At 37.7% G+C, this 24,303-nt stretch overlaps 1 protein-coding gene across 1 annotated transcript in view; it reads right to left on the reverse strand.

Annotated features, from left to right (window-relative positions):
- CNTN3 (contactin 3) overlaps window positions 1-24,303 on the reverse strand; it is a 104,923-nt gene that overhangs the window by 24,241 nt on the left and 56,379 nt on the right. The window contains exons 4-9 of the mRNA XM_086755611.1: window positions 14,765-14,968; window positions 14,365-14,467; window positions 13,197-13,381; window positions 5,272-5,408; window positions 2,989-3,118; window positions 1,701-1,851 (exon numbers count right to left, since the gene is read on the reverse strand). Of these exons, the coding sequence (XP_086611737.1) occupies window positions 1,701-1,851; window positions 2,989-3,118; window positions 5,272-5,408; window positions 13,197-13,381; window positions 14,365-14,467; window positions 14,765-14,968 (910 nt within the window). The remainder of the gene's footprint in view (window positions 1-1,700; window positions 1,852-2,988; window positions 3,119-5,271; window positions 5,409-13,196; window positions 13,382-14,364; window positions 14,468-14,764; window positions 14,969-24,303) is intronic.

The raw sequence follows: 24,303 nt of genomic DNA on the forward strand, positions 1-24,303 counted from the left end.
CAGGAACAGGACTGGAAGAATTTCACCTGGTTCAGAAATAGCTTCCTGACAACAGGCTAAGCTTTGTACAGCCTAACACAACGTCCTAGAGGAGCGGGGACACATTCATGAAATCACAGCACACTGCCATGGCAATCCTCCTTCAGAAACAAAAGCATTCCGTTTCCTCAGCCTCATGCCTGGACTTTTGGACGCTGCAGAGATACCACTGCCCCTGAATTACCCTGCTAAGTACAGGGTGATACCAGAGCGTTGCAAGAGGAACACTGGCATCCACCCCCTCTTCGCTGCTCCCAGGCAAATCCTATGAATTTCTGCGGCTGTTGCTGTGACTACAGCCTGTATCTAACCCAGGAACTCCAGTAACGAGCTGCAGAAAGGCTGACCTCGGGGCAGAACGAACTCCCAGTTGTTCTGCTCCTCGGAGTTTTTACAGCCTGTACTGAGTGCTGAAGCGCTGCAGCTGCAATCTCCCAAGTACCAAACTGCCTAGTCTCATGCTAAATCAGATACATAACTATCTTAATTACACCTTTTATCCAAGGGTTGGTTTTCTTTTTCTGTCCCAGTTTTCACTACCTGAAACTCCCAGTCTATGCAAATATTGAAATGTAAAACAGAAAGCTTGCGAAGGCAGTAATCCCTGATGTTGGAGAGATGCAAAGCAAATGGCTGCTCCAGTATAGCCTGATTATACAATTTAATCACTAGACTTGTGTAATTTTACTTTATGAGTGGGAGAGGCTGTTCAGTAGGGCCTGTTGTGATAGGACGAGGGATAACAGGTTTAAAATAGAGGGGGGTAGATTTAGATTAGATATAAGGAAGAAATTTTTTACACTGAGGGTGGTGGAACACTGGCCCAGGTTGCCCAGAGAGGTGGTGGGTGCCCCATCCCTGGAAACGTTCCAGGCCAGGTTGGACGGGGCTCTGAGCAACCTGATCTGGTTGGGGATGTCCCTGGCTCCTTGCAGGGGGGTTGGACTGGGTGGCCTTTGAAGGTCCAATCCAAACCATTCTGTGATTCTATGACTTATTCAATAATGCTTTAATGGTTATTGCTGGAAAAAAAATAAAATGTTTACATGTTGTTGGGAGTCAAGAGCTAGGGTGAATCAAACTCCACTGGGAATTGCTAACACCAAAACACACTCGCTGTCATGTAAAACACTGAAGCAATGGCAACATGTCATCACTGGTAGATAAAGTTCACGGTTGCTTGAAAAGAACCTGGAAGTGTATTTTCAATTTCTTTTCCTGTTTTCATCTGCTATTCTGGATCTCCCAATTATTAATTTTTTTTCCGCCTCTCCTCTCTCAGTCACCTTATCACCATGGCTGTAATATGCTTTATCTGCCCCCTTGCTAGCATTTTCAGAGTATTTTGTTGAAGGCTTTTAATACTGCTTTATAGGCTTTGCCTTTCCAGTTTTCTATCAGCATCTGGTTCTCTCTAAATCAAGCCAAACTCTACGTTAAACTGAAAATAAAATCTGGCCCTTGACCTTAAAGGAAGCAATATGCATGCACTCAGTGCTCAGATACAATGACAATTAAAAAATAACCAAACATCCCCCTCAGCTAGACAGACTTCAGAGAAACTTTACAACTATTTGGATCTACAGATGACGCTACTGCATAAAGAGACACAAACAAGCTTTTTGTAAGAGTAAAACAAATAAACCAACATAACTTGATACCTTTCATTTTCGCGTAGCTGCTCACCTCCCTTCTTCCAGGAGCATTTGGCCTTAGGGGAAGCTTTGGGTTTGCATTCAAAATCAACTGTGCTGCCTATTTGAACCTGGATCAGTTTCTTCATTGGATTCTTGGAAAAATCTGGAGCAGAAGCTAAAACAGAAGGGACAATAATAGTGAAATAAACCATCTTTAATTAGATTAATGATACGATTATTTAGCACTTACATGACACTTCTCAGATTCCAAACATAATTAAAACATGAATTAGTTCAAACAGATCTTCTTTTGGACATTATGCATTTCTCCTCCTCATACTGGCACAAAAGTAAAGGTCTCAGCTGTGCAGAGTACGTCACCTAACAGCGCATGCACAGATCATCACATCGACTTCACGTGAACCCAATGAGCTTTAACTTTATGTTTTGCTGACTGTGAGCAGTCTAATTAAAACTCAAGGAACTGATTGGCTTCTAGTTTTGTGTGAGATTTCATGTTAGATGAGATAAAATTACAGCACAGCTCATTCTGAATGGGTACAGTTTGCACTAACAGGTAAGAGAAGGTATATGGCTTCTACCTATGCTAACAGTGAACTTCCAAAGGAAATCCAGTATTTTCGGAGACCTGAGGGAGCAGTGTGCTGATCGACTGTAACCCTAACAATAGAAAGGAAATAACTCATGTCCCAAAACCACACTGCCCTTACAGGCTTAGTTTTGAAATCAGTCTACGCTGGAGGTCGAACTCACACAAGCATATTAGTGCATAAGGCAGCCACAAGGTCAGTGCTCCCCTCAAACAAATAGCAGTCACAATTTAGACCCAACCACGCCGTCTGAGTGACTGAATGACAATCTCTCGTCCCATCAATCAGGAAAGGCTGCAACAAGAGCAGCCTATTGGTTCTACATGACATGGCTCCCTGGGAGCACCGGAGCCACGCTGCAGACGGTGAGCGCAGCTGAGTGATGTGCTGAGCCAGTGCTGCCTCCAGACCACGTGAGCGATTTTAATCTTCAGGCCTGTGTCCAAGCCCCCATCTCTGCTCTTCCCCTAATTAATAATTTAGCTGTGTTCTGTTTTAAAGCCATGAATGATCGGACTGTAGATGAGTCAACGGCTCAGCTCTGCAGATAAAAAGATACTAGGTCGACAAAAATGTTTATCTCAATGATAGCATCTCAGTGAGTTAAATCTGAAGTCATGATGGGGTGGAATACAACGCAGGTAGAGGGTGAGTGGAGAGGAGAATGAGGTTTTTGTTTTAGTGAAAAAGGAAAATCTTACCAACAACCCTGAGCTCCGCACTGGAATAGATGACACCATGTTTATTTTCAGCTATGCATTGGTACCTGCCAGAATCTGTCAGATTTAGATTTGATATTGTAAGTGCACCATTTTCAATTTGGATCCTTCCCTGAATATTAAGAAAAATATCTTTATTGATGATATATTTCCTGTGGAAAATTTAAAATAAGTAAGAAATATAAATATGATAGCATAAACACAATAAATGGGGTAAATGTAACAGCATGATCACGAGAGCAGTTCTAAAATAAGTGACATGACCGCCTCATGGTGTGGCAACAGTGATCAAATACAGAGGCTTGGCAACACGGCATAGGAAATCGATTCTTCAAACTTGCTTAATTTCAGAGGCTTTGCACTCTTAAATACCCTTGTATTTCCCCAGAAATATGGATAAAATCATGCTAGGCTCCTCACGACAGACCAGAATATCCAAACTATAAAGATGGCCCTGGCATTTCACACTATTTAGAGATTTCACACATGCCATTTGCTAATGATCTCTCTGTCATACTATGCAGAAAAATTCCAGCAGTCATTAAATGGAAAATACATATTTAAGTGCCTTAGAGCTGACAAGGCCGTTGAAGTATAGGGATCTCAGCTCGCTTATTCTCAGAAAGCCATGAGTTATGGCAAGAAGTGATTACTTTGAAGGATAGAGTGGCAGGAACTGGTGAGAAAAGGAACCAGTGACAAATACAAAAAGAAAGGGGCTTCTCCTTTAGGGAAAACAAGAGAAATAATAACAAAAGAATGAACTATTTGCTCAAAAATATTTTCTGATTTTTTTTTTTTTTTTTTAATCTGGAGGTGGCTCACCAGGCCTAATGCAATAGTACTCACTCTGTCTTTTCTTAAGGGCATGTACTTAGGTTGGCCCCAGTGCAGACAAAACAATCCCAAAGAGGAACAAGCCTGAGTCATCATGTCTTGATCCTCTCTCTGCCATCCCAAGCTGCTCTTCTTGATCGGCCTTACAAAAGATTCATTTATGGAGAAGGGGAGCTAAGCAGAACAACCCCGGCAGATTTTTATGGAGGAGACCCAGCACAAAGAAGGATTATTGCAGTCATGGAGCTAAAGACAATTGATCACTATACACGGAGGACTCCTCTTCTGATGTCTCCTCAGCATCGGCTTTCAAAGCATTAGTCCCATAGTTTACAGTCCTTAAATATTTCCAAAGTCAGTCACACTTATGCCCTGACACCACACCAAAAGGCCGGACACCAGTGCTCAAAAGTGGAGAAATGGGAAGACTGAACAAGAGAAGGTATTTGTGTACTTACCGAGGTAAAAAAAAAAAAAAATCACGTTACCTCAGTGACTTTGTGTGATATCGTAACAAAGCTTTTAAATCACTGAAATGAAATTTTGTACTCTGATTTAACCTGTCCACACAACGCTACCATTCCTTTTAGCGAGCACGTAACACTGAATGGTAAGAAATGCTTTTCAGTGCTTAGATAATTTTTCATAGCCATCCACGGCACTCACTTGAGCAGTTGCTCACTCTTCTTCAACTGTGAGTGCCAACACCGAGCAGAATGTGTTGGCCAAGGGCAAAACATCTTCTTGCAATGGGCCATTGCCTGTAGTTTATATTTCTGATTACCTGAACAGGGCAGCTTTCTCAATTAGGCAGTGAGATTTAAAATCGGTATGGGTATCAGATGCTTTTCTGCCTTCCTGATCTGGTAGACCAAGTATCTCACCTAAGTATAACATCTTTGTCCTCTCACTAAATACATTACTTTCCATTAATTTACTTTAACAATTGTATTAAAGAAAATACCGATGTTACATTGCTGTTTATATTTCACTCTTTGCATCAAGTAATGGTGACCTATGAATTTTTAGGATTTTTGCCTTTTTTTTCCCCCCTCAAGAAGTTTGAATATGTTTTCTTACTACCTTTAATGAAATGCCAATAGCAAGTAAAACAAAGTCATTTAAGTTCTCTATCCCTCATTTATGGTTCTTAATGTATAACTCCAGTGTTTCCTTATATACTTATTTCTATGGTCCTATCATTGCTTTTAAATCTCCTTTCAGCTGGGATATTTTTGTACAACATAATTGGTCTTTGTATTTCTGGTATTGCAGCTCTTGAATTTTCCATCTGGATGCTCTGGATAAACATATGAAAAACAGTACCAAATATTTCCCTTAACTAAATACATGGACTTTTGCAATTTCTCACAGTTATATGAAGTACTATTTTTACACAGCATCATATTTTTCAGAAGAGAATGTTACCTCTGTTGACAGCTGCTCTCCATTCTTCAGCCACCTATACGATGGTTTGGGCTTCCCGCTTGCTCTGCAATCCCAGTATAACGTGTCCTCCACAGCAACTTCAGTATCTTTTATTGTCTGGATCCAGTGAGGTTTTGCTGCAGATGAAATACACATCAACAATGAAGACCCTAACCAGTTATTGTTCCATCCGAGACTCAAAGGGTTAATTAGCACAGCGCTCATCAGTTCTCTGTGTGGACTGATTTGTACCACCAGAGATTCTCACTGCTTCTGCTTCAAGCCCCCTAATGAAAGAAATTACTCACTCTTCCTTTTATACATTTTTATTACAAGCAGTAAGCCGAAAGAAAATTGAGATTACAGATCACTAAAGCTGAACTAGTGAAACCGGTATTAAAATCACTAATGATTAAACAGCACAGCTTTGACATTGAGGAAAATGTAAGATACAGAAATAAGTGGTGATACTGGAATGAAATAATTGATGCAGCTAAATCATTGAGTTAATACTGAACAGAATCCTTTAAGTCCTAAAAAAAAAAAAAAAAAAAAAAGTAATTGTATGTTGGTCTTAGTTCTAAATACCATTTTAATTGTTTTCTAATTCTAGTCAGTACTTAACTGGATGAATACATGGATATACGAGACTGGTTTTGAGAGCATTAGTCACAGCACAGCACCGCATTCGAGTGATGGAAACCAGAACATGGCCTTAAGGAAGTCCATAAACAGCACCACTTTTTGAACAAAATGTTGATGTAATACCATTCATCCTTCAGAATTATCTAAAATATTATTTAAACTGTAAAGATACAGTTTAAGACAACTGTTACAGCTTTCATAGGGTAAAAATATGGCTCACTTGGCAAATAAACATCACTGCAGGAAAGACAAGAGTAGTTTAATCCTTTAGTGCTATTTCACACAACAGCACAACACTGGTTTTATAGTTAATTCATGTGAATTTTCTTTGAATTTATTTAATTTACTAAGAAGTTTATCATATCAATATATGCTCTTTCCCTGAGAAAAGATAAATTCTGGACATTGCATATGGAGAAAACGGATAGGATGAAAATTGACTGCAAATATACAGCTAAGGGCAAAGGCATTTTCTGGAGTCAATTTGCTTACCTTAAAGATTTCCTAAATTGTTAATTTAGGAAACTCTCACAGCATTCTCATATCAAAACAACTAGGAAAAAAAAAAATAAAAAGACAAGTACCCGGTGCTAAAGGAAAACACCGTTATTTTACAGATGAGCTTTGGCAGTTCACAAGGTCAGATTATTCCCGTTGCACTTCCTACGACACTGGAGTTCCACCAGCAATTAATTTGGAGCAGGGGACTGACTGACTTGCCTGTGGCCACAGGGGAAGTCTGCAGCTGAGCGCTGAGCCTGTCCCATTGCCACAGGCACAAGACCAGCAGACCAACATCTGGATGAGGGTCGGTATCTATTTCATTTATAATGATCCATTCTTTTCTAGCCTACAAATTCTCTCTCCATTCTATGTTCTGCAATACAGTGATAGGATTGCAACGTGATCACTTACAGTACTACAGTTTTACGGTAACAAGGATTAAAACTATATATATTTCATGTATAAATAACTCAGGTTTAACTTCTGACAGAAGAACTTATCACAATGTATTCATTGAGATATGAATGTAGGGGCGTTTGGAATTCAACCAGTATTTCCTGACAGCAAAACCTGTTATTTCTTTTGTTTTTCACATCCCTTATACCCCACGAGGGCCAATACCTTTCACTGATTTGGGGATGATATATTTTTTACACTCTCTTTATCAAGGTCAGCTCTAAAAGACAGGTCAGACAAATGTACTATCTTACTGGTATTAATTTTGGTTAAATCCTGAAAGTTAATGTCACAACACTGAAGTTCAAGAAAGAGCTGTTGCTCTAGCTCACATTGTCATTTGACATATTCACCCCACATGCGTCAAGGGGATGAAAGCTCAGGACTCCATGTCGGCATGCTTCCTGCACTTCACGTACCTAAATATTCATGCAACAACCAGCAGTGCCTGAATTATTGATGGATCCACACATGTGCAGTATTTCACATCTGCTGCCTGTCTCCATGTGAAAGTAGATTAAATGTAGTCTGTTTTCAAGTTCAAGATCTTGGATTCAATTCCATTAATAAGAAAAACATTGTCTACACTATAAATCTTCATTTTAGGACTCTTCATGTTGTACAGTCTCCATAGGAGGGTTTCTCAAGTCTCCATGGTAGACATGATAAACTAAGTCTTTTTGGGAAGCATAGGAGCAAGACAACCACTCAAAACCCAAATGAACAGAACAAAGCTTCCTAGGCCACAATATGAGAAATTTATGGTGCTTCTCAGGAGAGTGTTGATGTACACTTCAGTTGTTTTCTTGAGGAAGGCTCTTTTTCACTTCAAATTACTGATGAAGTAATTCAGCAGAAAGAAAAAACCCTTTTCAATCTGCCACATCTCAAAGTCATTAAAAAAGGCTTTAAAAGTAGTAGAAACTCTTTGAAAAAGAACAATTCAAGTAGCCAGTTCAAAATCAAAAAGGCAGCTAAACGGGGACAATTCCAGCTGGGAATATTCCATGGAATACTCTGAATCCTGGCCAAGGTAAAGGTGGCCCATGGTGCAGCAGCTGAGAAAAGTGCAGACAGAAAGTGATGAATTAGTAGATCTGCATACCCTCTCCAAACATAAGTGTGACTTTCCAGTCCCAGCACTGCCCTTCTTGTGGAGCTCTGCCTGACTGCACCTAAATTATTTGGAATATGCAGCTTTATTCCTCTTGAGGTCTAGTCACTGTTAGCCAAATGTTACCTGCTTAGAACATCTGGTTCCACCACCACTGCCACATCTGTGCTCCTGAAGGAAGACCAACGACTTGGTCGCAAAGCCTCATTCTCATGGAGCTACTGCATTGGCTTGGTCTACAACTTAAATCTTCCTGAGGAGACACTACCCCTTCTTTCCTTAATCTAGGAACTGGTAAGCAGGCAATGTATTTTCATTGAGATGAAAAAAGACAATGTCCTGTAAGTTGAGAGGCTGGAAGTTAATGTTAATGGGAGTTTGTAGTGCAGTTTGAATCCATGTTGTGTGATAATATTAAGAATTCCTAGGAACTTGCTGTGCAGTCTTCATGAAAGATTCATATAAAGTTCCCTCAGGATGAAATACTTGTAGGTAACTGATTTTCTAAAGAAGGTTAGCCGTCACCCTTATGGTCAGTCACTTGGAAAAGTACCAGCCTATATTTTGCTTCAGTTGCTTTTGCCTAAAATATTCCTTGCAACACTCATGGTCCCCCAGGCAAGAACTGATACAAGTGCAAAGCTTCATAAAATTTATTCCAGTGAGAAGACTCGGTCATCTTTTTTTTTTTTTTGGTGGCTACGATCACCCTTTTCTTCCAGCTAATTAGGCCAGTTTTCCTGAAGAAAACAACTGTTGCTTCATTACACTCTAGGGAATCCCTGTAGGCCACAAGGAAAGGCAGAACCATTTTTTGTAGACTTTTAAGAAACACTTTGCGTGACAGTTCTGGGTGCTGATGTGAACGAAGACCAACTGCAATGAGTGACTGCGACGAAGCTGTTGGAAGCAATGGCTGAAGAAGCCGACACTTTTCAGAAGCTATGCTAATTTGTGGAGTACCATGCACGAGGCATGTCAACACATATTTCTAGATAATATTTCCTTCAGAGTAGGAGATTCCAATAAAAATCTCCTTTTATTTCTGTAAGCCATAGGAATAGCATGAAGGAGGCAGAAGACTACGGGAAGATCTTCCAGAACAGTCCCTAATTGGCGCTTGCATGTAAGATGCAGTCTGCTTATACACATATCTTTACTTTGAAATTCGGACCATGAAAGCTAGGTTGGAAAATCTCCTTTGAAAATATCCTTGGATAGCTCAGCAGTTGGGCAATAAATCAGAGTCAAAAGGAACTTTCCCTAGTTCAAGAGAAAGCAGCTATGAAGCATATAGGGAAAAAAAAATACCAGAAACTGTAACCTTCATTTTTCTAGGTAGTATATCTGAAAGTCAGGCTATGACACTCATACTGATTCCTCCAACAGTGATGAAGCTTATTTTATCTCAAAACTCCAGGTGACTTTAAGCATGAATAACTTTTTTTTCTGATAAAACAACTGGGCCTAGAGAAGCACCTAATACATCCCGAAGATGTCCACTATTTGAGTTCCATTCAAAAATAAAAATGCTCTGAAGAACAGGTAATTGCTACACCACTGGGGAAAGTTTTAGGATGTAAAAAAAATTAACAATTTGTCTCTGTAGCAAGGTAAATAAATTATTCAACAGCATTGACAATCAAACTCTAGGCTGATCAAACTCAGTCACTCCTTGGTATTATTTAGTCATTTAGTTTCAGTACAATTTTGGTGGTACCTTATTACCAAAGAAATTAAAAGAAATATACAAGTATTTTTTTAAATACTAAAAAATTATATAGAGCCTGTGTATTACCAGGGGGTTTGCCTTTGCTATCACAGACGACGACTAAAGAGCAAGAGGTGAACAGCAGCAGAATTTCTTCTCCTTGTTAAACATTTTACCTTGGTACTGTCAAGCATGAGTTCCAACTAGTTAGCATGTGCTCATTAAGAATATATTTTCTTCAATTATACTTTAAATTAATTGCTTCACCTATCTCTACCATGTTACACGTTTAATTGTATCTTGAAATACAAAAATGTAATTGTTTCATCTCTTCTGATTTTTCCATGCCATGAAACGTCCCATGGATTCTTTCTTCTTCTATTATCTCTTTACGGAAAGGGCTAATAGCAATCACAAAGGAATGTACTAATGAAATGAAAGCAAATTATTTATATATTCAGGCTTTATATGAAATTGAAGTTAGATAATCTTGTCCTATTTTTAGCACATTCTGAACTCCCCTGAGGAGAAAACTGGCATTAAACAAATGTTGGAACTGTACAAAGGACAAAAACCTGAACATTTGATAGTGTGCTTTTCTTGGGAAAATCCTTCATGAGAAAAAAAGGAAGATTAATAACCCATTAGTAATGTTATGAAAGAACACAAAGCATCTGTTTTAGAGTATCTGTTTTAATTATCAACTTCAACTATGGGTTGAGACTTATATTTAAAACCCACTATGAAATTAGAAAAAAAACAGACTAATTTTATTTTTTTTTGTAAAGAGAATTACGGATGTGCACAGAATTACTAAACCAAATTTATAAGCATTCTTGAGAAAATTACTATGGATACAATTAAAGTTAAGCCTAGGTTCAAGTACTTTGTGGTTTCAAGACTATAATTCATCATTGAAAGTAGAAGTAGGATAGCACAGAAAACATAACTTTGGTTTTGTTTGTTTTTTTTTCTAATCAAACCATCTGTGCACTGAAAGACCCAGTTTTCAAAGCTGGAGAACAAGAGCATTTCACTTCACAGCAGAGTGATGAAATGTTTAAAGCTTTTGTTTAGGACTAGCTTTATGTTTCATTTAAAAAAAAAGTCTTTAAAGCCTGCAGAGAAAGGAAAAACTATTTTCAATGAATTGGAAAAGTTTTGTCTATTTTTTTTTCCCCAAGGAGATTTTTCTTCCACATTATTTCACTAAGACAATTTGGAAAATTTTATCCCCAATTCTTCTTGTAGTCTTCCTTGGATAAGCCGAAATGTGTTTTGCTCTTCTGAGAAGAGAAAAATATATCTTTTTACTGTTGAATTAAAAGGAATTTGGCCATTTGTAATGCGTACACTTTTCTATATATGATCAGCAGACACGTCTTACACTTCCACCAATAAAATGTTTTAACAGCAGCTAATATCCACTAACATCACCACACAGATCTGAGTCACCTTTGCTAGCGTTGGTACTTTCTGGCAGATGGATGTTTTTTATTCTAAATCTTTGGTATATTGTATTAATTTCCCTCAAATCCTTATCTGCTTTAGAATAACTTCCTTAAATATTGATCTTTTCTTGGAAGATTGAGTAGCATATGGTTAGACTTCTTTACCAGACAGATTTCTGAGCTTTGAGATCAGATGCAGCAGCAAGCCATCAGAAGATACTATCTTCAGTTATAGAACACTATCAATCTACAAACAGAATTAAAATCCTTCAAATTACTTAAAAGCGTTAAAATGATCCTATTCCGAACACAGGCTTGTTGGAAATCTATTTGCAACAACAAACCAAGTAACAAAGTAAGACAGACTACTTAAATCTACTTAATTCTGCAGAACGGGTTTCATTAAGCAGAACAAATGAAATGAAACAGTTGGAGTGCCACTAATGTCGTTACAGGTCTCATTCTTTTTAGGGTAAGCACCCAGATTAGGGATGAACCTAATACGGGCAGACCTTTATACTGGAACATGAACTCTATCTGAAGGTTCTAATTCCTTTCTCGATTTGCAATGAAAACGTTCACACCGATTTACTTGTCACAGAACTGCAACTTGCTTTTATTGATTAGCAACATCCTTGATTTCAGCTCTGTGCTCTTTAATGAGCAAAACAAAACTTGGGAAGCAGCTCGAATATCTCAGGATTACCCACTGTCGTAATGACATTACAAGGACTAACAAACAGATCTACTCCATTTTGTATGCAGTTTACCTTGACATGCCTCACAACGGCCCTGATTTAAAACTGGAGTAGGAATACTGAGCCAAACTGAGGTACAAACCACAATTTGTTGAAACGTTTAAGTAGCAAATAAAAGTCACTTTATAAAATCAGATGCGTAATGCCAAGTTTGGAATGACAGGTGACACTGGCAGATGAAGCATCTTAGATTTTTTTTTTTTTTTGCCTTATGTTATTCATAGGATTTCTCAAAAAGTCGTAACTATTGCTAGTACATGGAAAATTCAGGTTCCTCAGAGCCCCCTGTCCAACCTAACCTTGAACATTTCCAGTGATGGGGCATTGTTTCAGCGTAACTATTAATTTAGAAATTGGCAAGGGGAAGAAGTCTCTTTTCCTTCCTCCTTATAAAACCTATTGTGTCTTAAATTAAAATCTTCATCAACAAAAACCAACGTTGGAGCAGTCTGCATTCTAGTAAACAGCAGTTTCCCATAAAGAAGTAGTAAATGGAAAGAGTATTTGCTCAAAGCTGCGCAATAGCTATGCTCTATGCTTCTTCATACAACTTAAAAAAAAACTTTCCTCAAGTTTCCTACATGAGGAATAGCATTCCAAAGCACAATCTGAAACACTCTTTAAATTGCCATTTACCTAAAGAAAATTATATTTGCTGAGATCTGGCTTTAAAAAAAATTGTCAATTACCACTTGGTTGCAAATCACTAGCTTTAAACCACCACCAGTGTGCTTTACTAATATTCATTTCATTCTATAGCCTTAAATTCACAAGAGACTGTTTTCCAGCTAATAAACTTCCTATTATTTCATTTCCTATGCTGGATTATATTTTTTCATTTATTTACTCATTTTAAAATAAAATTGGCCTTTTTGAAAGCAAAGGATTGACACTATCCATCAGTAATTTTTTCCTAAAGTAAGATAAAATTTGCATTTCCTGTGAATGTGAGGCCCCAAATAAACCAAATTGATTGAAAATCTAATGTTTCAACAATGGACTAGTAAGAAGTGGTAAAAAAAAAAAAAAAGTTTTTCCATCATAGAAAAATAAGCACAAGCAATTTCTACACTACTCTTAGCAACCCTTTCGAGCCTACACATTTATTAGAAATGTTATGCAAAAACCTGGTGCAGGTTTTTCTGCATTCTCTGCAAGTAGTTACGACGCAATGGATTTTAAAGTACAAGTGCTTGATGGTCGTACAGAAGCTGGAAACCCCGAAGTACCCTAGAGTGGTTTCAATTCCATGTGTAAAGACAGGCGGGAAAGAGAAAGTTTCCTACCATAGTAAGTGAGCCGGCCTCTTGCAATGTTTTTTCCTCGTGAGTTTTCAGTAATGCATTCATAAAGTCCTGCATCCTCTTGCTGGAAATTAGGTATTTCAATCACGCCATTGGATTTCCTCAGCTTTATTTTACTTGGGAATGGCAGACCATCAGTTCTTCTCCAGTTAATCTGAGGCACAGGGCTAAAAATAAGGTAATGGGATTTTAAACAGCTTTGCTTAAAGTACTTCATTGTCAAAATCAGATAAACTAATACACATTAGAAGTCAGAAGTGACTAAAAGCTCGCATTAAAAGCGGTATTCATACTGTATATGACACATGGTCAGACACTATGGCAACTGATTCGCATGTTCTGTTCATGCTATTATCTGTGGTTCCAAATTTTTCATGAATATCTGTGTAAACCTCCAATGATTATAAAATTTCTTGTAAATCAGCCCTGGCCTCCCCTGAAGACAGGTGAGATTTACCAGCGACTTCCATGGAAGTAGAATCAAGGCAGTTTTTTTGACATTCCCATCCTCGAACAGCCGTTCATTCTCCGGTTTTCAAACTTTCATTCGCCAAGCCAGGGAACCACAGTAATAGCATGTGACTAAGTTATCAATCTTGCACTTAAAATTATGAACACCTGACAAAGCTGTCTGAAAATAAACCACAAAGTGGTAAGTAAATACATTTACAGAAACATAAATGCTTTCTCAGATCATTTAAGAAAGAGAAAAGATATCAACTGTGTGTGAAATATCATTCAGAAGAGGAACGCATTTTAATCTTCATTTCAGCTATAAAGGAAGAACAATATTATGAAAGCATCAAGTACATTTAACAGTAAAATTCAGATAAAATTCTCGCTGACTTCAACAACAGTTTCTTCTACACAGAGGAAGCAGAGCTAGGTCAAAGGATATATGCAAAACTGCACTGGTCTTATTCAAGATAATTTGAAATGAAATGCAAATTCCTATGTTGCAAACATACACATTTTAATTCTAAACAAACCCAAATATAACTCCAAGAATCTTTGCCTTATTCCAAGGCAGTAATTGTGATGGTCAAAAACAGGTCTTTGGAAAACACCACCAACATAACTGCCAGAACCCCACCCTGCTGTGCACGTGAACGCTAATGTACTTTCAGTCTGGGCAAAGTCAAAAACTTACTTTCCTAGCGCAAAGCATTCGAGCTTCACGGTTGAGCCTTTAGCTGCAGGAAGTGTCTCAGGAAACTGAACTTCTATTTTGGGTTCATATTCTCCCATCACACCTATATGAGACAATTGAAACATAATTTGTAAGTCTTAAAGCCTTTTTTCTTTCTTTAACATTACATCACATTAAATTCAAAATCAATTTCTCACACTCCATTCAGAAAGGCAAGCATGAGGACCTTCCAGTGAAACCACTGGCAGACACAGGAGAGGAAGAGGAACACGTAAACAAAATAGTTTATCTTCTTATAAAGCAACCAATATCCTCGGACTGCATGAAAGGTTACACTGTAAGAGGCAGAAATGTTCCCTGGTGACTAGATGTGTTAGTCATTGATGATGGGAAGCCATACCATCTGTGCGCAGCACCAGAGGAGTTGGCGACCCGAGGACCTGGCTCTTGGTCGCAGTGCTGGTTACAACGCAGGTGTAATTTCCTACATCTGACGGCTCAACTTTGGCGATGTAGAGGTGGCCAGTCTCTTGAGACACAAATCGACGACTGTCCTCTTGTACAAACGATGGATATTCATTGAAGATCCAAGCAAATGACAATTCTAATTGGTAATAAAAGAGAAGTAAAGATGCTTGGTAGGTGTTCAACTTTTTTTTTCCTTCAAAGATCAGTTCATTTTATGACTGTTTTCAATATTGCATCATATATAACACTGTATTATGTAACATACAATACCAGAGAGGCAATGATGGACAAAAATAAATCTAAAGGTACCAGAAACAAGCAAAACCAAAAGATGACAAAACTAACCTTTTTTTTTCCACCAAGGCCATATCTCCTCCAGCAGAAGAAAGAGGTGAAAGGAATTCAAAGTGCTTTACATATGGATAATTTTTTTATCTACTTTTTTTTTTAAAGGCTTAATATGCATGGAAAGAGGAGTGGACAGCAAAAATGAGACCAAACGTTGCTAAAATGGAAACATGATTCATTCAGTAGCTACTTAACCACTCCGCTTGATACTTAGCGGATAGAAACAGCGCAGGTCTATGCAAGCGAAAGGAATGCCAAAAGCAGCATAAAATTCCCAGTAGGGCTCACCACGCAGCAAAGCTAGTTTTTTTTTTCGATACAAAAATCTATAAAAATTCCATTAAAAAAAAAAATCTCTGTATGAAAAGGCAAAGTAGCCTTCGCTACCGTTCATTATGGTCACTTGAAAGGAAAACCACGCTTCAGAAGATAAACTAAGAGATTTGGCAAAACCTGCATTACAATTTGTTTTTTTTTTTTTTTGAAAACCACTCTGAGCTCTGTGTGTCCAATTTTAACTGGCAAAAGCCTCTTCCTGTGCAAGACCATGTGCTTGTTTCATTCATATCCAACAGAATCAAAGGAAATTAATTTTTAATAGCTTTCCAGGCAAGAAATAATTTTTCACCCAAGTGCCGCTCAGTTGAAAGTTTATAAAAAGATTACAGCTTCTGCAAGTGCTAATTAGAGACGATTACAGCTTGATCGACCTGTCTTCATGTTCAAATATCTTGTAGCATTTGCACTGCCCCTACCAAATGGAAATCAGCCCTTTTTGCACGGGTTTAATTTGAAAGTGCATAAATTTGGATGCAGTCATGAAACGGAGAGCAGGCATTTTCCTAATCCTCACCGTTAAGTATGAATGTACAGCCAGGAAGGCACCAAGCCAACAGGACAATTTAACACAAGGTAAGATTGTGCAGATGAAAAAAACATTCAATAAATTAAATTATTAAAATATTTATGCAATGCCTAATGCAAAAAGGGCATCAAATGAAATGGCTTATAATTGCATTTAATTTTCTTCTATCAATATTTAAACTTCTTCCATTAACACAATTTTGTGAGGGTGGTGCGTGTGAACAATTAACAGTCACACGGATTTTCTCTAGAGTTAAACTTTTGTCACATTTGGAAATGCAACAAAAATACCAAGAAGCAGCTGGCAGTGGTTTGCTGCTGAATGGAGAGGGCTTGTTGAGCAAGCCACTCTAAACAGAAAAAATAAAATTAAAAATTATTTTAAAACAGGAAAAAAAAAAAGAGTACACCTGAAGAGTCTGAAGGGGACTATGGCCTCTTTGAGAGCAAAGATGGTATGGTCTTGCTAAATGGGAAAGACTGGAAAATAAAGCATAATGCTGCTTCTACAGAGGAGCTGGATGAAGACAGCGACCACAAGGCTGAGGGAAAGGCTGCAGATGAAATTAGGTACCAATTAGGAACTCTAAAAAAAAAAAAAAAATTTACATTTTCAGCTCTACATCAAATTCAAACATCCAGAAAACATAAAAGTAGGGGAGGCCAGGCTTTATTGGTTCTGGTATTGATTGAGCTACTTGTTTTCCTCAGCTCAAAAATATTATTTTATTATTAAAAAAAAAAAAAAGAAAAAGGAAAGAGACATTATTCAAAACATTCAAAGGGGACAGACAGATTGGGATACACAGCAGGAAAACAAGCAGCTTGATTTTGTTCCTATTACATTGGGTTAAGCCAAGAGTAAACTCATTGAAATCAGTCATTATGATTATGAAAGCCACACAAAGTGTATTCCTGTTTAATTGGATCCTTCAACAGCCTAGGAATAAGCACTCCTGGAAACTTAATTTCCCATTCAACATCTATTTTCATTAACTCTCTTGAAAAAGGAGCAGGGTGTTTCTTTACCAGTGCCCACAGCCATATCTCATTTTATATTTATTGTACTTTACAAAATTGTATTCTTATTTAAAAAAAAAAAAATCATATTAAACAACTTGTTCTGAGATTTATTTTGTTTACACCATTTGCCTGTTGCTGATCCTGGGGCACCTCGAGGGACAGAAACTCACTTCCTTTCTGTCAATTCCAAGTTTTCAGTTGATTTTCTGTTACAAATGGAAGTAATATGTCTCTCCCGGGCTTCCTTGGAGATCTAAGCCTCTGCTTTCCAATGCATTTTTTCCTTATCTGGCCACCATACATGGATAGGGTATTGGAAATTACAGTTATTACTCAATTTTTATTTGTTTACTACATCTTGGTTGGCTTCTCTTCTTTCTTTTGCATTATTTGATTATTATTTACGGTGTGGTTTACAAGCCACAACACACTCAGTATGCTCAGACTGTTCTACGCACCTTGTATGCCTGAGTGTTCAATTAAACACTGCTCATAAAATTGCCTGTCATTTTTAAACTTAAATTTTTACAAAACTCAACAAATAACTCTGCATAGTCTTTAAGGTCTTCCATGGCCATTTCCTGCCATCTACAAGTCTTGAAAAACTTATTTTCACTTCCTATGTAAACAAAATTTAATGCTGCTAAAGAAACATAAAGGAGTAAAAACCACACAATTAGTAGTTTTTCACTAGTTCAAAGTTAAGCCTTAAACTTGCGTAAACAGTTTTGAAAAATATGGCTTTTAATTCATACATTTCCTCAAAGAGGCTGCAATACATCAGTGAGACCATGGAAAGAAACCAGGACAATTTTATTTCTTGCAAATAGAATTTGAGACAACAGTAGCTGCAGGAAGCCCAAACTATAAATGAATTCAGGAAGTCAGCAAAAGTACACACACACACAAAAAAAAGGCATATAGACCTATGACTGAAAAAAGAAGGATAATTCACTATGCTTATTGTATGCACTAAATGCACAAATTCTGAAGGTCTCTGCTTGTAATTCCCCACCAACTCTTGTGCCTTTTGTTCTGGACCATCACTCCTACAGATCTGCTTAATATGTATCCGCTAGCCCCATAATTCACACCTAACTGGAATTTCTAAAATAGTCAAAATTGTTCTGAAACAGATTTAAACTTATGTCCAAAGTGACTGGATTTCAGTTGGTGAAGTGGATGTTTCCATAAATAATCCTGACAATAAATTAAAATATTTGATTTGGAGTGCATCAAGCTGACTAAACAAGTTATAGGGTTTATATTCTGTTTGGTTTTTTTTTTTTTTTAAAAAGATAAGTTTCATGTCAATCATTGATATCCAAATCAATATGATTTCATACAGTTCTCCAATTCAGATTTTACAATGTTCTGTCCTAAAGATATAACGGGAAGCTGAAACATCCTCGCGTTTTCTCTCCTCAACTGGCACTCTGCCTAACCTGCGAGATGGTATACAGGGCTTTAAAAAAAACTGTTTGCAAGAAAGTAATCAGAGAAAATTCAGCAGTGACAGAAACTGCAATTGAAGACATGGAAATTTGTAACAAGCAGCTATTTTGAGTTATCTACCTTAGAGTTAAAAGTAAAAGTAATGGAAAAGTAACACCGATTTTGAGAGGATAATGACAGGTTCTATAATTAAGAAAGAAACCAATTAGTTCATCATTTGGCCCAGTTCCAGCTCAAATCGTGAAGAAATGACAGAAACTGGAGAAAAGCCTCCCGCTTTGTGGATGAGCATCACTCAGGCAGGAGGAAGCTCACGGCACAGACACGAAGCAAGCAGGTACGGTTTTGTGGGGCACTCACACAGAAATGTCCATTTGTCAACAGTTTTGGAGACCCCTCTGTACAGCTGTCTGCACAGGAACTCCTGGGAAAGGGCAAACAATGGATTTAAATGTAGGATATTAATTTGCACGAGGTAAACTGCATTGAACTCCCAGAGGATGCTCTTCACCTACACGTAAACCATCCTCAGCTCACTGCAGCTTAATCCTGAGAGGACCGCACCGCTGTGGGTTTAGGGCACTGTACGATGTGAGTGCCCCCAGGGGCTACAGTGGATTTTATCTTACATGCACTACCTTCAAACTTCTCATTTACTGCTTTTCCTTTCTCACTTGGACAAACTCTGGCTGCTTTATTTCACTTGGTTCACTGCCTCAGGAGTCCATCCTTCCTTTGGCAAGCCAGCACAGCCAGCTGCCAGGCTATCCTTGGTGCCTGCACTTCAGCCAAAAACAAGGAAAAAAATAAAGGTAATACTTTATCTCTGCCATAAAATAAATCGCATCTTTCATTTTTTTTGGCAAACGTTAAAGGCTCTTCACAAATAAAAATCTATGTGCTGTAGGCGTAAGACAAGGTGCTTATGTACGCCCATACGGGATCCTCCAATGTGTACATAAACTGGTTATTGTCATGTCTTCAGGTGTCACTGTCAAAATTGATACCGTTTTGACAATAAAAAACTCTTTAGAATTTTATTGGAAAGAAACTGCACATCATTTCAGGGTTTTAAGGTATATTCTTGAGCACATTAAACGCTCAGAAACTGAAAAATTGTCTTAAGTAAGCTCAGCTGGGAAAAACAAAACTCAGACTGTGTGTATCTGAGGAGCATCCTCAACTGTTGGCATGCAAGTAGCTACACCGATAATAATGCAAAAGTCTTTAGCTGTTCACACAAGCTGCAGTCACACTTCAGAGTACAGTCTATCTATAAACTGTAGGTTGGTAGTTTACTTTTTGTTAGTATTTTCTATCTAGGAAGAGTGACAATTACAAAGCAAACCTCTATAATAGGGCTTGAATTATGGCCACCACGAGTACGGTGAAACAATGAGCATCTGGTTAAAATAGTTGTGACATTTTCCCAACGTGGAGGGAAAAAGCTTGGAGATGTATAAATGCTTCTGAAATTCCCTCCGAACCCTTCAGAATAACTCTCCTCTTTTGGCTGAAGCTATTTTTGTGTATACAAAATGTAAATTGCATGACGGGAATTGGAGTCCAGCTCCAAAAAGTGAAGAATGTATCCTGAGAAACTCGTTTTATTCCAGAGTACAATAGAAACTCTCTGATTTGAAACTAATGTATACCATTAATCTTTTTGGCATAAAAGGTGAATTATTTTGTAGATAAAATACCAAAGATCAATTTTCAGCACGCGGTGCAGGTAATTAGCCATGCAGCTTCTGGGTATGGAATAACCCAAACCACTGGGAGCAGTGCGAGAGACCTAGGTAATATCTCGCAATTTCAATCTGCACATTTAATGAGAATATTGAAATGTTTTAGCTGAAATTGCAAGGTTCCTACTTCAGGCTAACACCTAATTTTCATTTTTAAATGGAATAGGGTAAGAGTCCACTCGTTCTCTGATTTTGAAATGAGCTAGCACGATGTAAAAAGAGATGCAATTCCTTAAACATAGCTGCAGCATGAATAACATTTTTCTGGACTGCTCCCCCACCTACCCAACAGCCACAGACTGGCCAAGTAGTGATCACACAAACTAGCTGGTTACCTCTGCATGGATGCCACAGGTGACAAAGCTCTGGTGATGTAAAACAGGTCTGTCTGCCTCTATACTTGACAATTTGTGGAGGTTTTTTTAAGACTTTCAAAAGCAAAGCACACCATTGTAATTAAAACAAACATTTCTAAGCTCATCCTTGGGAAACACAGATGTTCAAGACTCACAGCACTATTTCTTTATTAATATCACTGAAAAACTCATGTTAAGCACATTTCCAACCAGTACATCCACTGGAAAAGCAGCTTGGCAATGTGGCCTGGCCTGTATTTCCCATCACACGTGGAATTTGACTGTTAGCTAATGTTAAATTTCAAACTGAATGTGACCCCGTAATGCAAAAAGTGCTCCTTAACTGGCAGGTTCAATGCTCCTTGTTGCTCCAAAGAAATTCTACATGCTAATGGGGAAAGTCTAACAAAATGCTTTTCTCCATTTGGGTTCCAGCGCTGAATAAAAACCCAATTTCGCTTCCCCTGTAGCTGTGCAGGATGACGGATTAGTTTCTCTTTATTACATTTCTAAACTAATTGTTTCAGACTAGCTGTGTCATTCAAAGTGTATGGGCTCCCATCAAATTTTTCGTCCTCTGGAAGCATGCAGACAAGTAAGAAACTGCTTTAGGAAGCAATATTTAAATACATACCCATTAGCCATATCCATTTCAAATGACAAATTGTTCTTTTAATCACCTCCCCAGAACTTGAGATTTAATTGCTCAGAGCATTTCTAACAACTCTGTTGTGCTTTTTCAATAGTTGAAAGTATTTTAAATTGCTTCCTGTCTATAATAATTTTGAGGATAAAAAGATGAGAGTTTAGTTTATTGCTCAACTAAAACACATCTGATTTTTTCTGAATGTTAAATATTAGGGAGACAAACTCAGAGAAGCCAATTGAAATACTCAAATGTAAGTTTTCAAAGGAACATACTACTGTTTATAGGTTGAAGCAGTCATTAGTGACAAACTTCATTTAGTAGTTTTGCACTCATTTAGGAGAAGGTACTCTGTAAACCCCCGTGAAAACCAAAAATTCATTTCAGAGCTCTTGTTAAGAGTGTAATGATCAGCTATGCCTGTGTGCTGGGACTGCAGCCGTCTCCCTCCTGCCTCTTCCTAATCAATTATCCTGTTTCCAAAAAAAAACCTCAAATATTTTTGTTGAGAAAATAATAAAGAGCTGAAGGAGAAAAATCCCACAGTACTAATTTAGGGATAAAAATAATCTTGGCAGAGGTTGAGTGTTACTTTCCCCAACTTTCTCTTTTTTCCCAAAGCATATCTGAGATACCTGGGACGAGCTAAGTGAGAAGGCTTGACCTGAACTTTTTTCCTTGCAATTTGGTTCTTCCTAATCCACCTCTTCCTCTTTCTTTCCATCCCCCACTTCTTCCAACAAGGACAGTCTCACACAAAACTCCTCTTTGGGCTTTAGATGAAATTGTACCCCTCACCACACAGAGTGGAGGTTCCGACATACTCTCTCACCCCGCTAATGAAAAGGATAATTTAGCTTTAAAATATTGATATTTTAAAATACAGAGATTATTTTTTTTGTTGTTGTTTTCTAATTTCTATACTTGCAAGTGCTACTTGAAAAAAATAAAAATATCTATCAGAAGGACTGAAGGCTAGAATCTTTCCTTAAAAACAAAAAGATAAAAAGCTGCAATATTCTCATAATTATTCTGCAATGGGTATTCAAGATGTGGTGCAAAATTTACGAGAGCTAATATTACTGATGTTTCCAGGCTTTATGCTCTACTGACCTCCTGGCTATGACACTATCCTTCACGATCTAGATACATCTCAAACTAAGACTTACAAAAAGGACAGAAGACCAAATATCTAAGAGATAGAACAGAAATACTAACATATTCATATGTTCAGTGCCATTGATGTGATGAAACACGGAGATAAAGAGCTCTGTAAGAACTTGGAGTGATACCTTGCTTGTCCTTTTTTTCCAGTTTGCCCTTTCCCAAACTCAAATAACAAATGTTTCTTAGGCCAGTTATAACCTCCACACTAGCTTAAAAATACGTACTGTGAAGTAGTTGCAGATGTTGCACTAATATATAAATAAGGATATACTAATTAAGGTCTGGTTTACCTCAGCCTGGACAGAGGTTTATCAAAAGACAGACTGCATTTGATAGAGGGCAGAACAGAGTGTCTCTGTAGCATCGGTTTGTTACAGGTGGTGAAAATAATGCTCTGACAGATAGAAACCATTGTAAAATCCAGCTGTGAACATGTGTTATTACCTCTCATAGGGACAAATATAAGTCTCTCTTGGGTAACATTTGATTTCACACTGTCAGCTGAAATTCCCGCAGATGATGATGATACCAGCAGGACTATTGCAAAATATATTTTAAAATAAAAATACCATTTCTCCTTGGCAGATTGACAACAGCTCAAGAACACTACGGAACCATTTTTAAGGCCATTGCTTTTATAATATTCAATGTCCTGTTCTCCTTAGAATGCATTTTTGTGTGAAAAACCTCATAATGTGCCTACTGCAAGTACGATTTACTGCTCGTGCCCAGACGACTGTCATCCACAATCCACAACAAAGGCAAAAAGCAGATAAGCAGAACCAGGATGATGCCTTCCAACTGCTAAAAACACACCGATGGGCAGTAGAAAAAGGAACTGTATTTTGGAGTTCTATCATCACTCTGATTTTGCTTTGTTTCAAGGGTATGAAATGTTTCCAAAGCCAAATGAGTAAAATTGATTCAATTTATAGTTCCCTGAAAAATAGAATGTTGATACTCAAGAGTCACAGGAAAGAAAAATCAAAGCATCAAAATATTCCTGGCATATTAGATACTTCCCATGTCATGTTATTCATGAAGCACAGTCTTGCCAGAACTTGAAGGTCTCCAAATGGCAATACAAGAGAGACAAGCAAAAATTTGCAAGTCTAAATACTAATTTGTGACTGACATGACATTATTCACCGAATGATCTGTCATACCAAGCAGTGAGCAATAAAATAGGGATCTATTTTTCCACAATCTAATATAATTTTAAACCAACATGTCACAACTTTAAAAGAAGCTAAAAGCTAGATTGATCCCTATCCTTCAAATATGTTCTTGTTTATTGATTAAGCCGACATTTATCAGGGCATGACAGTAACAGGGAGGACATTCTTGCTGCTTTATTTATGTAGAAATATCCTCACCATATTGCACGAAATAGGAACACATATCACACGAGGCTAATAAATAACGAATATAAGACAAGTAGAATTTCCTTGCAATTACCAAGCAACAGCTTGTCAGCTCCACAACACTCTTGCAATTTACTTAAGTTCCTGTGGGCTGTGGTCCTATTCCACAAAGTAACGAGATAACAGGGAGTATTATCCACCAAAATAAAACTAATGCCTAGTTTTTCCAGCCAGGCTTGAATTCTTTGAAAAGGCTGAATAACCAAGCAAATTTTCACCTTTTTCTCTGTGGGTAAAGCAGCCCTGAAACTACTGGACTACATGAAAGGACTACACCTCATTGCTTCCTCCTCTCCTGAAGAACAGAATATACCTCATAAATTAATAACACTTTCTGAAATCTGAAATCAATGTCAGATTGACTGTCAAAACTGATTGTACTAAACAAATACACATCACAATACCTAGCAAATAGAAATAGTATCTTAAAACAAGCTACA

Source organism: Chlamydotis macqueenii, chromosome 10, assembly GCF_036417535.1.
Source record: "Chlamydotis macqueenii isolate bChlMac1 chromosome 10, bChlMac1.mat, whole genome shotgun sequence".
NCBI lineage: Eukaryota > Metazoa > Chordata > Aves > Otidiformes > Otididae > Chlamydotis > Chlamydotis macqueenii.